The sequence below is a fragment of the Giardia intestinalis genome, chromosome 3 (genome assembly GCF_000002435.2).
Source record: "Giardia intestinalis strain WB C6 chromosome 3, whole genome shotgun sequence".
NCBI classification, from domain to species: domain Eukaryota; phylum Fornicata; order Diplomonadida; family Hexamitidae; genus Giardia; species Giardia duodenalis.
Genome location: NC_051858.1, coordinates 1 through 14,770, shown reverse-complemented (window position 1 = coordinate 14,770; position 14,770 = coordinate 1). Strand labels below are relative to the sequence as shown.

Sequence of the window (14,770 nt, the reverse complement as noted above, 5' to 3'; positions counted from 1 at the left end):
CCGAGACCGGCACGGCGGGAGGGCGTCACATGGGCCGCAGATAAGCCAGGGGCCAGACAGCATGTGTATAAGGGACTGGCACATGTAGCCGCCAGGGGGGCACAGCTCAGTCGCAGAGAGACGGAAGACCATGGTGCTGGCCTGGGGGCCCGATCGCCCCTGGTGTGATGCCAGGATGCACCCTGCGGTCCCAAGAGATGCAGCTCGCATACGGAGCCCGGGGATCATGCAGTAGGCAGCTGGAGGGGCAGGCGCCATCACAATGAAGGTGGCACCCAGGGACAGAGCAGCGAGTCAGACAGAGCCCTGGTCTGTTCTCACGTGCCGCGAAGGTGTGTCATGTGCGGCCTCGAGAGACTCCCAGGCCAGGTGGACAGCAGGGATGGATCGGTCGGGCGGGGAATGGGGCCTGTCATGGCCGCCACGCAGCCCGTGCTAGCCGGAGCAAGGAGCGTCGCCCCCAGGAAGGATGCCGGAGACCTTCCTGAATGGATAGGGCTTGTCCTCCCTCACTGGCACCGCCCTGACCCCCACGTGCTTGAATATGGGCGGGCGCTGCTTCCGGGCCGGCTCGACCGTCGGGGCGCCGGGAGGATCCGCTGCTGCAGGCGTTGGGGTCGAGCTCTCCGCCGTGTGCGCTTCAGAGGAGGGCTCCGGCAGGTAGGACCCGGGCGAGGGGGCGTTGGAGACCTCGAACGAGAGCATCAGCTCCACGCTGGGGGACGCAGGCGGGGCATGGGTGCAGAGCCCCGCCGCCTCAGTGATCGCCGCAGCGGGGGCGTCGGCAGGACACTGCGGGGCGCTGGGCGGGTCCTTGCGTGCCGGTGCAGGAAGAGAAGCAGGCACCAGCGGGGCACCCTGGACCGCAGCCGCAACAGGGGACGCCTTCGGGACGGCCAGTGCGGAGTACGAGATGGCCGACTGAGTGTAGTGCCAGAGAATGACCAGGGCGGCCTCCTGTAGGAAGCGGGGGACGTCGACGCCCGCAGAGGCGAGGCCGGCAGCCGACGTGGGGTGGATGGTCCCGTCGGTCCCTAGGACGACCGGCAGGATGTGTCTGGCCCTGCCGGCGTCGACGAGCGGCTTGTACTTGGCCAGCTTGAGGGCGAAGGACCTCTCGACGCGCCAGGGGACCGTCAGCACAAGGTCCCCGTAGCCGTCGCCGATGATCAGGTCGGGCTGGAGATGGTCCACGGGGACGGCCGCGTTGAGGGTGACGAAGCCGGGCCGCCCCTTGGCGCAGGCCACGAGGGCGTCAAGGACCTTGCTGTGCCTGGCGACGTGGATCCCGTTCACAGCCTTGCAGAGGAGATGATGCCTGGGGCGCATGGGCTGCTTGCAGAAGGAGCAGGTGCCGAGGACGACGCTCTTCTGGTACCGTCCCAGGAGGCACTCGCCCACAAAGAGGACCTGATCGTTGTTGAGAGGAGGTCCGCGCAGCAGGGCCAGCGGAAGGAACGATCGGAGGGGCGCAGACTGCTTGATCCGCTTGCGCCTCAGCTCGCGGAAGGTGCCCGCAGCCATCTCCCTCCGCTGCTGCTGCATGTCGGCATGGTAGTGGCCGGGGAGGACGAGGCCCAGCCCGTAGTTGGAGCGGGGCGTGAGGGCAAGGGCCCGGGCCTGCTGGTCGGGGATGGACAGGAGGCACGCGACCTCGGCGAAGACTGCGGCGTCCACGTCGGCGTACGAGTGGGGCCCCGGGTATGCGTCGACCAGGGGCCCGTAGTTCACCGACGGGACGATGCACGCCGCCAGGAGCCGCAGTCTGTCATGGCGCGAGAGGTCTGCGGCGCGGAGGGTCTCGAGATGGCCGAGCAGAGAGCGCGTGGCCTGCTCCCCGAGGTTGTAGGGGCCGTCCCTCAGTATCCTTGTCCCCATGAAGGCGATGGCCCCCAGCTGGGTCGAGGCGCACTTGGGCTGCTCGACGCAGAGCCCCACCTTGGCCAGGGCGTCGCTTGCGTCCCTCTTCACCGTGTCTGCAGGGACCGAGGGGTGGGACGCGACAACCAGGTCGTCGGCGTAGGCCAGGAGCTCGTACTGGGAGAGGAAGGCCTCCGCGGGCCACACGATCGACTGGCAGAAGAGCGCCATCGAGAGGGGGTCGCCCTGGGGCACGCCTGCAGGCACAGAGGTCAGATCTACGCAGTGCCTCGCGCCCAGGAAGGACGAGACGTACTCGACGGTGGGGAGCGGGACCCTGGCGCGGTGGAGCGAGAAGATGATCACCGCATGGGGCACCGAGTTGAAGGCGTTGCGCACGTCGACGGTCAGCAGGTGGTGCGAGGCCTTGAGCTCTTCGGCCCTGCTGATCGCCTTGACGTGCGCCATCCGCTCGAACGCCAGCTGCCAGGAGGGAAGCTTCTTCAGAGGCGCCGTCTGCTTGAGTATCGCCCTGTGGAAGGCGACGAGAAGGGTCTCTTGTATCGCTATGGGGCGCCACTTCCCGTTGGGCTTCGGCAGCAGCTTGAGCCGGAACTCCGCGAGGGGCTTCAGCTGGCCCCAGTCTCGGGTGGCAAGGAGGCCTGCCAGCGCGGTCGCGAACACCTCGGCGGCGCCTGCCTTGTCGCAGAGGTGGAGCAGGTGCGCCTTGCCGAGGCCAGAGGGCCCGGTGGCGACGGCCTTCATGGACCTCAGCTCCCTCACCAGGGCCTTGCCGGTGATCTTCGGGGCGGGCCCGAGAGTATGGGGGACAGCAGGCAGGGAGACGTCCATTGGGAGGGGGTGCAGGTCGCGGATGATCTGCCTGCGCTGCTCGCCCCTGGGCTCCGGGATCCGCGGGGCCTGGGACGCCTCGTCCTGCACGGCCTGCCAGGCCCGCCCGAGCAGCCCCCTACGTAGGAGCATCCGAGAGGGCGGGAGGCGGCCCGAGCCGTCGGCCTTCCGGCAGATGGTGAGGAGGCGGGCGAGTGTCTCGGCGGGCGGGAGGGTCCTTGCAAGCCCCGTGTAGGTGGCCAGGACGAGCTGCAGCAGAGGCTCCGTGGGGTTGCCGCTCGGTATCCCGATCATGTCGTGGACGGTCTCCTCAAGGGGTGTGAAGTGGCGGAGCCTGCCCATGTGCGCCTTGAGCCCCCTCTCGGTCTTGTATTGGGCCCGGCAGATAGCGCACCTGAAGGGGTACGCCGGGTCCGCGCTGAGGGACGGCGAGGCCGAGGGCTCGGGCTCCGCAGGGAGGGCGGCCGCTGCCAGGTCCGGGGTGGAGCTGCACGAGGAGGGCGTGGGGGCAGCCAGAGGAGTCGGCGGATGGTGGAGCGCTATGTGGGCGTCGATGGCCGCAGAATCGGGGAGCTCCTCGCCGCACTGGCCGCATCTCGTTCCGCTCGGAGGCGGTGCAGCCCCGGGTCCGGGATCGAGGTCTCGCCCGTCGGCGCGCGGATCGGACAGCGATGGCGAGTTGTCGTGCCCGAGATCATGCGGAAGGGCAGAGGACAGAGCCCCCCGGACAGGCGGAAGGGGCCCATCAGAGGCGGGCGGTAACGGAGAGTGTTTTTTGAAGCCCTGTAATTCTTGGCGAGAGGCGGCGCTCTGTTCGAGGACATCTGGAGGGGCGGGGTCGAAACGTAACCCCGCGTGGGGAGTGGATGGCCTCGGCGCGCCAGGGCATGGTCTTGGGGGCGGGCCTCGAGCTGCGCGCCGCGGGGGAGCGCTGTGCCTCATATGACGAGGCATGGAGTGAGCTCCGGCGCAGGCAGGGGTGCCAGGAGCAGCAGACAGCGCCTGGGCAGAGGGTCGCAGCTCGCAGGAGGCCGCTGCTTCGCCGGATCGAGGAGTCATGACCAAGCGAGGCGCCATGGTTTTTTTTTTTCCCAGAGTAATTTACTGAAATACATGCGCACAGGGCGGGGACTGTTGGAAGAGATGCTGCCTCCCATCAGAGGGGTGAGGGCCCGCCCGGGGCGCCCCAGCCCCCGTGCCCGCGTGGTCTCGCGGCGGGGGCGCGGCCAGAGGGCCTTCTCCCGGCGTCAGGGCATGCCGCGGCGCGGAGGGGCGCAGGTGGGCGGCCAGGGGGGCCGGGGGCCGAGCGCTGTGTGTGAGTTGGCGGGAGCGGGCGCTGTGGGTTAGAGCAGGTGCACATAGATCGCATACGGTCGCCCCGTGTGCGCCCCCCGCTCCGCACGCACGGGTCCAATTCCTTTATTTAAAGTGGCGCGTATCGGGCGGGCGGGGGGATTTTCGGAAAATTCGGGGGTCCGGCGGGCGTCCCAGCTCGGCCGGCAGAGGAGCGGGAGGCCGGGGGGAACGGGGTGTTATTAGTCGCAGTCCCTCTGTGGCGTCTGCATGCTTGCCGGCGGGGCGCGCACATCCGGGGGGGCCGGCCCGGGTTCCGCGCTGGGGGCGCCAAAATTTAGATTTTGCTCGCGCTCCCGGCGTCCGGCCCGGCTCTGGGACGAAGGCTGGCAACGAGGCGACCACACAAAGAAGACACCAGAGGGGCGAAGAAAAGGAACGGACAAGGGGGAGGAGAGAAGACTATGCTGGCCGGCGAGATAAAATGATGCACGAAATTGGCCAATGAAAAGCAGCGCAGGGGGGATGCCACAAATGGAGACGTCTGAACTAATTGAAGGCAGCCAAACGAGAAGGAATCGGAGAAATCGAGGCAATACTGGGGAGCACAAACTGGGACATCTTGGGCCGGCCAAAAGGAGCACTCGTTGGAGACTGGAGGAGGCGGCTGGGGACTAGAGGACATAAGCATCGCATGGCAACGCCTAGGTACAAGAGCATCCTCGCGAGGGCGGGGGCAAGGGCAGGGAACCCCGGTGCAGGGAAGAGATGCACGCAAGAGCACAGGGAGGCCCCAGGCTCCGGTGATGCCACAGCACGGCATGAGTGGGCCCCCGCCAGACTGGGTCCTATTAGTGTCCCGTCGGCCTTGTGTCCCGCTGGGGGGAGGGAGGTGCCACACCCGCCGACACGGTCTAGCGCCCAGGCCCCGCCGCCCAGAAGGTCCAGCAGGCACCACTGATCAAGGGGGCCCGCACCTATGTTGTGCATTGGAGACCACGGTGTGGCGCCCTCTAGGGGGCCCGGCGGCATCGGCCCGTCCCAGACCCTCCTTGTGCGGCGGGACAGGCAGGCGGCCCCGCAGCCAGCCCGCTGCAATCCGTTACATTGTGTATGTTAACAGAACGGATTGCAGGATTGGGGTGGCAGAACCCTGCGGGCCCGGCGGACCATGAGAGAACGTGGGTCCGTCGGCAGCCCCGGCTTGAGCAGGGCGGGGCAAACATGGTCTATCGCGACGCCCGGGACATGCATGCCCCCTTTGGACTATAGGGTGCATTCGAGCAGGGGCCCCGAGGGGGACAGGCGGTCCCTTCAGATAGCAGCAGCGAGGACGGGGCCACGCGGCGCAGTAGGGTGTCCTGCATATCCCCCTCGGACACCGCTGGCCACAAAGTCGCCGGGGTCAGGGGCGTGTCTGGGGGCCCACGGCGGTGCACAGTGGTGACGGGGTGCAGCCAGGCCGGACCAGCGAGGCCCAGGACAGGGGGCCGCACATGGCGGACGTCTATCCATGTGCTGAGGGATGTGTCCGTTGGAAGAGGAGGGACAGGGTCAGGCGCCGAAGGAGTCCGTGCCGAGTGTTGGTCTCTATTTGGTGAGGGCATCCACGCAGTAGCCGTCGGGCACATGGATTGTTGTCCTCGCGTTGAGGTATACGTGCACACCCATGCATGATGGGGCAGCACATGCCTGGAGGGAGCCGCGGCCACAGCCTGATGTTTAGGCCTTCCGGTCAGGAGACCCGGCCGGTGGGGGACAGCATGCCAGGGGAGTGACTCGGTGGCAGGCAGTGTGCATGGCCATCGGCCCCCCTCGATCGCTGTCCAGGGCCCGGATGCATGTGCTGTGAGTTCATAGTGGCCCTGGCAGAGCTGCTGATCGAGGGAGGACGTGGGGCAGAGTAAGCCATGATGTTCCTGGGCAGGGAGTAGTGCAGCCTCCAATATGGGCTCGAGACTGGAGGGCCCGAGGTGCAGCTGCCTATGGACAGGCCGAGACCGGCACGGCGGGAGGGCGTCACATGGGCCGCAGATAAGCCAGGGGCCAGACAGCATGTGTATAAGGGACTGGCACATGCAGCTAACAAAGAGGCGCAGCTCAGGCACCGAGAGACGGAAGACCGTGGTGCTGGCCTGGAGGCCCGGTCGCCCCTGGTGTGATGCCAGGATGCACCCTGCGGTCCCAAGAGATGCAGCTCGCATAGGAGCCCGGGGATCATGCAGTAGGCAGCTGGAGGGGCAGGCGCCATCACAATGAAGGTGGCACCCAGGGACAGAGCAGCGAGCAGACAGAGCCCTGGTTTGTTCTCACGTGCCGCGAGGGTGTGTCATGTGCGGCCGTCGAGGACTCCCAGGCCACGGCGGGCAGCAGGGATGGATCGGTCGGGCAGGGGATGGGGCCTGTCATGGCCGCCACGCAGCCCGTGCTAGCCGGAGCGAGGAGCGTCGCCCCCAGGAAGGGTGCCGGAGACCTTCCTGAATGGATAGGGCCTGTCCTCCCTCGCCGGCGCCGCCCTGGCCCCCACGTACTTGAAGATGGGCGGGCGCTGCTTCCGGGCCGGCTCGACCGTCGGGGCGACGGGAGGACCCGCTGCTGCAGGCGTTGGGGTCGGGCTCTCCGCCGTGTGCGCCTCAGACGAGGGCTCCGGCAGGTAGGACCCGGGCGAGGGGGCGTTGGAGACCTCGAACGAGAGCATCAGCTCCACGCTGGGGGACGCAGGCAGGGCATGTGTGCAGAGCCCCGCCGCCTCAGTGATCGCCGCAGCGGGGGCGTCGGCAGGACACTGCGGGGCGCTGGGCGGGTCCTTACATGCCGGTGCCAGAGGAGAAGCAGGCGCCAGCGGGGCACCCTGGACCGCAGCCGCAACAGGGGACGCCTTCGGGACGGCCAGTGCGGAGTACGAGATGGCCGACTGAGTGTAATGCCAGAGAATGACCAGGGCGGCCTCCTGCAGGAAGCGGGGGACGTCGACGCCCGCAGAGGCGAGGCCGGCAGCCGACGTGGGGTGGATGGTCCCGTCGGTCCCAGGACGACCGGCAGGATGTGTCTGGCCCTGCCGGCGTCGACGAGCGGCTTGTACTTGGCCAGCTTGAGGGCGAAGGACCTCTCGACGCGCCAGGGGACCGTCAGCACAAGGTCCCCGTAGCCGTCGCCGATGATCAGGTCGGGCTGGAGATGGTCCACGGGGACGGCCGCGTTGAGGGTGACGAAGCCGGGCCGCCCCTTGGCGCAGGCCACGAGGGCGTCAAGGACCTTGCTGTGCCTGGCGACGTGGATCCCGTTCACAGCCTTGCAGAGGAGGTGATGCCTGGGGCGCATGGGCTGCTTGCAGAAGGAGCAGGTGCCGAGGACGACGCTCTTCTGGTACCGTCCCAGGAGGCACTCACCCACAAAGAGGACCTGATCGTTGTTGAGAGGAGGTCCGCGCAGCAGAGCCAGCGGAAGGAACGATCGGAGGGGCGCAGACTGCTTGATCCGCTTGCGCCTCAGCTCGCGGAAGGTGCCCGCAGCCATCTCCCTCCGCTGCTGCTGCATGTCGGCATGGTAGTGGCCGGGGAGGACGAGGCCCAGCCCGTAGTTGGAGCGGGGCGTGAGGGCAAGGGCCCGGGCCTGCTGGTCGGGGATGGACAGGAGGCCAGCGACCTCGGCGACGACTGCGGCGTCCACGTCGGCGTACGAGTGGGGCCCCGGGTATGCGTCGACCAGGGGCCCGTAGTTCACCGACGGGACGATGCACGCCGCCAGGAGCCGCAGTCTGTCATGGCGCGAGAGGTCTGCGGCGCGGAGGGTCTCGAGATGGCCGAGCAGAGAGCGCGTGGCCTGCTCCCCGAGGTTGTAGGGGCCGTCCCTCAGTATCCTTGTCCCCATGAAGGCGATGGCCCCCAGCTGGGTCGAGGCGCACTTGGGCTGCTCGACGCAGAGCCCCACCTTGGCCAGGGCGTCGCTCGCGTCCCTCTTCACCGTGTCTGCAGGGACCGAGGGGTGGGACGCGACAACCAGGTCGTCGGCGTAGGCCAGGAGCTCGTACTGGGAGAGGAAGGCCTCCGCAGGCCACACGATCGACTGGCAGAAGAGCGCCATCGAGAGGGGGTCGCCCTGGGGCACCCCTGCAGGCACGGCCGCCAGATCTACGCAGTGCCTCGCGCCCAGGAAGGACGAGACGTACTCGACGGTGGGGAGCGGGACCCTGGCCGGTGGAGCGAGAAGATGATCACCGCATGGGGCACCGAGTTGAAGGCGTTGCGCACGTCGACGGTCAGCAGGTGGTGCGAGGCCTTGAGCTCCTCGGCCCTGCTGATCGCCTTGACGTGCGCCATCTGCTCGAACGCCAGCTGCCAGGAGGGAAGCTTCTTCAGAGGCGCCGTCTGCTTGAGTATCGCCCTGTGGAAGGCGACGAGAAGGGTCTCTTGTATCGCTATGGGGCGCCACTTCCCGTTGGGCTTCGGCAGCAGCTTGAGCCGGAACTCCGCGAGGGGCTTCAGCTGGCCCCAGTCTCGGGTGGCGAGGAGGCCTGCCAGCGCGGTCGCGAACACCTCGGCGGCGCCTGCCTTGTCGCAGAGGTGGAGCAGGTGCGCCTTGCCGAGGCCAGAGGGCCCGGTGGCGACGGCCTTCATGGACCTCAGCTCCCTCACCAGGGACTTGCCGGTGATCTTCGGGGCAGGCCCGAGAGTATGGGGGACAGCAGGCAGGGAGACGTCCATCGGGAGGGGGTGCAGGTCGCGGATGATCTGCCTGCGCTGCTCGCCCCTGGGCTCCGGGATCCGCGGGGCCTGGGACGCCTCGTCCTGCACGGCCTGCCAGGCCCGCCCGAGCAGCCCCCTACGTAGGAGCATCCGAGAGGGCGGGAGGCGGCCCGAGCCGTCGGCCTTCCGGCAGATGGTGAGGAGGCGGGCGAGTGTCTCGGCGGGCGGGAGGGCCCTTGCAAGCCCCGTGTAGGTGGCCAGGACGAGCTGCAGCAGGGGCTCCGTGGGGTTGCCGCTCGGTATCCCGATCATGTCGTGGGCGGTCTCCTCAAGGGGAGTGAAGTGGCGGAGCCTGCCCATGTGCGCCTTGAGCCCCCTCTCGGTCTTGTATTGGGCCCGGCAGATAGCGCACCTGAAGGGGTACGCCGGGTCCGCGCTGAGGGACGGCGAGGCCGAGGGCTCGGGCTCCGCAGGGAGGGCGGCCGCTGCCAGGTCCGGGGTGGAGCTGCACGAGGAGGGCGTGGGGGCAGCCAGAGGAGTCGGCGGATGGTGGAGCGCTATGTGGGCGTCGATGGCCGCAGAATCGGGGAGCTCCTCGCCGCACTGGCCGCATCTCGTTCCGCTCGGAGGCGGTGCAGCCCCGGGTCCGGGATCGAGGTCTCGCCCGTCGGCGCGCGGATCGGACAGCGATGGCGAGTTGTCGTGCCCGAGATCATGCGGAAGGGCAGAGGACAGAGCCCCCCGGACAGGCGGAAGGGGCCCATCAGAGGCGGGCGGTAACGGAGAGTGTTTTTTGAAGCCCTGTAATTCTTGGCGAGAGGCGGCGCTCTGTTCGAGGACATCTGGAGGGGCGGGGTCGAAACGTAACCCCGCGTGGGGAGTGGATGGCCTCGGCGCGCCAGGGCATGGCCTTGGGGGCGGGCCTCGAGCTGCGCGCCGCGGGGGAGCGCAGTGCCTCATATGGCGAGGCATGGAGTGAGCTCCGGCGCAGGCAGGAGTGCCAGGAGCAGCAGACAGCGCCTGGGCAGAGGGTCGCAGCTCGCGGGAGGCCGCTGCTTCGCCGGATCGAGGAGTCATGTCCGAGCGAGGCGCCATGGTTTTTTTTTTTTCCCAGAGTAATTTACTGAAATACATGCGCACAGGGCGGGGACTATTGGAAGAGATGCTGCCTCACATCAGAGGGGTGAGGGCCCGCCCGGGGCGCCCCAGCCCCCGTGCCCCGTCGCCGAGCGGCCCCCGCCCGGGGAGACCACCCGGCGCGGCGCTCCTGTACGGCGCAGAGCCCTGCGATCGCCTGAGGGACGCGCCTGCAGAGCGCGGGGCGGGGCGCGCGGCCCACTTGCTCTGGGGGGGTGCGGGCAGAGTAGGGGTAATTTACTGAAATACATGCGCACAGGGCGGGGACTATTGGAAGAGATGCTGCCTCACATCAGAGGGGTGAGGGCCCGCCCGGGGCGCCCCAGCCCCCGTGCCCGCGTGGTCTCGCGGCGGGGGCGCGGCCAGAGGGCCTTCTCCCGGCGTCAGGGCATGCCAGGGGGCGCGGAGGGGCGCAGGTGGGCGGCCAGGGGGGCCGGGGGCCGAGCGCTGTGTGTGAGTTGGCGGGAGCGGGCGCTGTGGGTTAGAGCAGGTGCACATAGATCGCATACGGTCGCCCCGTGTGCGCCCCCCGCTCCGCACGCACGGGTCCAATTCCTTTATTTAAAGTGGCGCGTATCGGGCGGGCGGGGGGATTTTCGGAAAATTCGGGGGTCCGGCGGGCCACCCAGCTCAGCCGGCAGAGGAGCGGGAGGCTGGGGGGAACGGGGCATTGCTAGTCACCGTCCCTCTGTGGCGTCTGCATGCTTGCCGGCGGGGCGCGCACATCCGGGGGGGCCGGCCCGGGTTCCGCGCTGGGGGCGCCAAAATTTAGATTTTGCTCGCGCTCCCGGCGTCCGGCCCGGCTCTGGGACGAAGGCTGGCAACGAGGCGACCACACAAGGAAGACACCAGAGGGGCGAAGAAAAGGAACGGACAAGGGGGAGGAGAGAAGACTATGCTGGCCGGCGAGATAAAATGACGCACGAAATTGGCCAAAGAAAAGCAGCGCAGGGGGGATGCCACAAATGGAGACGTCTGAACTAATTGAAGGCAGCCAAACGAGAAGGAATCGGAGAAATCGAGGCAATACTGGGGAGCGAATTCTGGAACATCTTGGGCCGGCCGGAAGGAGCTATGGCAGAGGGTCGGAGGAAGCGGCTGGGGACCAGAGGACATAAGCATCGCATGGCAACGCCTAGGTACAAGAGCATCCTCGCGAGGGCGGGGGCAAGGGCAGGGAACCCCGGTGCAGGGAAGAGATGCACGCAAGAGCACAGGGAGGCCCCAGGCTCCGGTGATGCCACAGCACGGCATGAGTGGGCCCCCGCCAGACTGGGTCCTATTAGTGTCCCGTCGGCCTTGTGTCCCGCTGGGGGGAGGGAGGTGCCACACTCGCCGACACGGTCTAGCGCCCAGGCCCCGCCGCCCAGAAGGTCCAGCAGGCACCACTGATCAAGGGGGCCCGCACCTATGTTGTGCATTGGAGACCACGGTGTGGCGCCCTCTAGGGGGCCCGGCGGCATCGGCCCGTCCCAGACCCTCCTTGTGCGGCGGGACAGGCAGGCGGCCCCGCAGCCAGCCCGCTGCAATCCGTTACATTGTGTATGTTAACAGAACGGATTGCAGGATTGGGGTGGCAGAACCCTGCGGGCCCGGCGGACCATGAGAGAACGTGGGTCCGTCGGCAGCCCCGGCTTGAGCAGGGCGGGGCAAACATGGTCTATCGCGACGCCCGGGACATGCATGCCCCCTTTGGACTATAGGGTGCATTCGAGCAGGGGCCCCGAGGGGGACAGGCGGTCCCTTCAGATAGCAGCAGCGAGGACGGGGCCACGCGGCGCAGTAGGGTGTCCTGCATATCCCCCTCGGACACCGCTGGCCACAAAGTCGCCGGGGTCAGGGGCGTGTCTGGGGGCCCACGGCGGTGCACAGTGGTGACGGGGTGCAGCCAGGCCGGACCAGCGAGGCCCAGGACAGGGGGCCGCACATGGCGGACGTCTATCCATGTGCTGAGGGATGTGTCCGTTGGAAGAGGAGGGACAGGGTCAGGCGCCGAAGGAGTCCGTGCCGAGTGTTGGTCTCTATTTGGTGAGGGCATCCACGCAGTAGCCGTCGGGCACATGGATTGTTGTCCTCGCGTTGAGGTATACGTGCACACCCATGCATGATGGGGCAGCACATGCCTGGAGGGAGCCGCGGGCCACAGCCTGTTGTTTAGGCCTTCCGCTCCAGAGACCCGGCCGGTGGGGGACAGCATGCCAGGGGAGTGACTCGGTGGCAGGCAGTGTGCATGGCCATCGGCCCCCCTCGATCGCTGTCCAGGGCCCGGATGCATGTGCTGTGAGTTCATAGTGGCCCTGGCAGAGCTGCTGATCGAGGGAGGACGTGGGGCAGAGTAAGCCATGATGTTCCTGGGCAGGGTGTAGTGCAGCCTCCAATATGGGCTCGAGACTGGAGGGCCCGAGGTGCAGCTGCCTATGGACAGGCCGAGACCGGCACGGCGGGAGGGCGTCACATGGGCCGCAGATAAGCCAGGGGCCAGACAGCATGTGTATAAGGGACTGGCACATGCAGCTAACAAAGAGGCGCAGCTCAGGCACCGAGAGACGGAAGACCGTGGTGCTGGCCTGGAGGCCCGGTCGCCCCTGGTGTGATGCCAGGATGCACCCTGCGGTCCCAAGAGATGCAGCTCGCATAGAGAGCCCGGGGATCATGCAGTAGGCAGCTGGAGAGGCAGGCGCCATCACAATGAGGGTGGCCACCCAGGGACAGAGCAGCGAGCCGAGACAGAGCCCTGGTTTGTTCTCACGTGCCGCGAGGGTGTGTCATGTGCGGCGTCGAGGGACTCCCAGGCCACGGCGGGCAGCAGGGATGGATCGGTCGGGCAGGGGATGGGGCCTGTCATGGCCGCCACGCAGCCCGTGCTAGCCGGAGCGAGGAGCGTCGCCCCCAGGAAGGGTGCCGGAGACCTTCCTGAATGGATAGGGCCTGTCCTCCCTCGCCGGCGCCGCCCTGGCCCCCACGTACTTGAAGATGGGCGGGCGCTGCTTCCGGGCCGGCTCGACCGTCGGGGCGACGGGAGGACCCGCTGCTGCAGGCGTTGGGGTCGGGCTCTCCGCCGTGTGCGCCTCAGACGAGGGCTCCGGCAGGTAGGACCCGGGCGAGGGGGCGTTGGAGACCTCGAACGAGAGCATCAGCTCCACGCTGGGGGACGCAGGCAGGGCATGTGTGCAGAGCCCCGCCGCCTCAGTGATCGCCGCAGCGGGGGCGTCGGCAGGACACTGCGGGGCGCTGGGCGGGTCCTTACATGCCGGTGCCAGAGGAGAAGCAGGCGCCAGCGGGGCACCCTGGACCGCAGCCGCAACAGGGGACGCCTTCGGGACGGCCAGTGCGGAGTACGAGATGGCCGACTGAGTGTAATGCCAGAGAATGACCAGGGCGGCCTCCTGCAGGAAGCGGGGGACGTCGACGCCCGCAGAGGCGAGGCCGGCAGCCGACGTGGGGTGGATGGTCCCGTCGGTCCCGAGGACGACCGGCAGGATGTGTCTGGCCCTGCCGGCGTCGACGAGCGGCTTGTACTTGGCCAGCTTGAGGGCGAAGGACCTCTCGACGCGCCAGGGGACCGTCAGCACAAGGTCCCCGTAGCCGTCGCCGATGATCAGGTCGGGCTGGAGATGGTCCACGGGGACGGCCGCGTTGAGGGTGACGAAGCCGGGCCGCCCCTTGGCGCAGGCCACGAGGGCGTCAAGGACCTTGCTGTGCCTGGCGACGTGGATCCCGTTCACAGCCTTGCAGAGGAGGTGATGCCTGGGGCGCATGGGCTGCTTGCAGAAGGAGCAGGTGCCGAGGACGACGCTCTTCTGGTACCGTCCCAGGAGGCACTCACCCACAAAGAGGACCTGATCGTTGTTGAGAGGAGGTCCGCGCAGCAGAGCCAGCGGAAGGAACGATCGGAGGGGCGCAGACTGCTTGATCCGCTTGCGCCTCAGCTCGCGGAAGGTGCCCGCAGCCATCTCCCTCCGCTGCTGCTGCATGTCGGCATGGTAGTGGCCGGGGAGGACGAGGCCCAGCCCGTAGTTGGAGCGGGGCGTGAGGGCAAGGGCCCGGGCCTGCTGGTCGGGGATGGACAGGAGGCCAGCGACCTCGGCAGAGTAGGGTAGGGTAGGGTAGGGTAGGGTAGGGTAGGGTAGGGGTAGGGTAGGGGGGTAGGGGGGTAGGGGGGTAGGGTAGGGGGGGGGGTAGGGTAGGGTAGGGTAGGGTAGGGTAGGGTAGGGGGTAGGGGTAGGGGTAGGGTAGGGTAGGGTAGGGTAGGGTAGGGTAGGGGGGTAGGGGGTAGGGTAGGGTAGGGTAGGTGGTAGGGTAGGGGTTAGGGGGGTAGGGTAGGGGGGTAGGGTAGGGTGGGGGGTAGGGTAGGGGGTAGGGTAGGGTAGGGTAGGGTAGGGGTAGGGTAGGGTAGGGTAGGGTAGGGGTAGGGTAGGGTAGGGTAGGGGTAGGGTAGGGTAGGGTAGGGTAGGGTAGGGTAGGGGTAGGGTAGGGGTAGGGTAGGGTAGGGTAGGGTAGGGGTAGGGTAGGGTAGGTAGGGTAGGGGTAGGGTAGGGTAGGGGTAGGGTAGGGTAGGGTAGGGTAGGTGGGTAGGGTAGGGTAGGGTAGGGTAGGGTAGGGGTAGGGTAGGGTAGGGTAGGGGTAGGGTAGGGTAGAGGTAGGGTAGGGTAGGGTAGGGTAGGGTAGGGTAGGGTAGGGTAGGGTAGGGTAGGGTAGGGTAGGTAGGGTAGGGTAGGGTAGGGGGTAGGGTAGGGTAGGGTTAGGGTAGGGTAGGGTAGGGTAGGGTAGGGTAGGGGTAGGGAGGTAGGGTAGGGTAGGGTAGGGTAGGGTAGGGTAGGGGTAGGGTAGGGTAGGGTAGGGTGGGTAGGTAGGGTAGGGTAGGGTTAGGGTAGGGTAGGGTAGGGTAGGGTAGGGTAGGGTAGGGGTAGGGGTAGGGTAGGGTAGGGTATAGGGTAGGGTGG

General features: G+C 67.7%; 1 protein-coding gene and 2 pseudogenes across 1 annotated transcript; all 3 read right to left on the bottom strand.

Moving 5' to 3' along the window:
• Positions 1-435: 435 nt before the first annotated feature.
• On the bottom strand, positions 436-3,789 carry GL50803_0060942 (putative Reverse transcriptase/endonuclease; the record flags this gene model as incomplete). Its single annotated transcript, XM_038046248.1, has 1 exon — positions 436-3,789. One exon carries the CDS (start codon positions 3,787-3,789, stop codon positions 436-438), a length of 3,354 nt encoding a protein of 1,117 aa, XP_037901767.1.
• A 2,647-nt stretch (positions 3,790-6,436) lies between these two features.
• On the bottom strand, positions 6,437-9,785 carry GL50803_0060936 (Reverse transcriptase/endonuclease, putative; annotated as a pseudogene; the record flags this gene model as incomplete).
• A 2,906-nt stretch (positions 9,786-12,691) lies between these two features.
• Positions 12,692-13,774, bottom strand: GL50803_0060931 (Reverse transcriptase/endonuclease, putative; annotated as a pseudogene; the record flags this gene model as incomplete).
• Between the last annotated feature and the right edge of the window lie 996 nt (positions 13,775-14,770).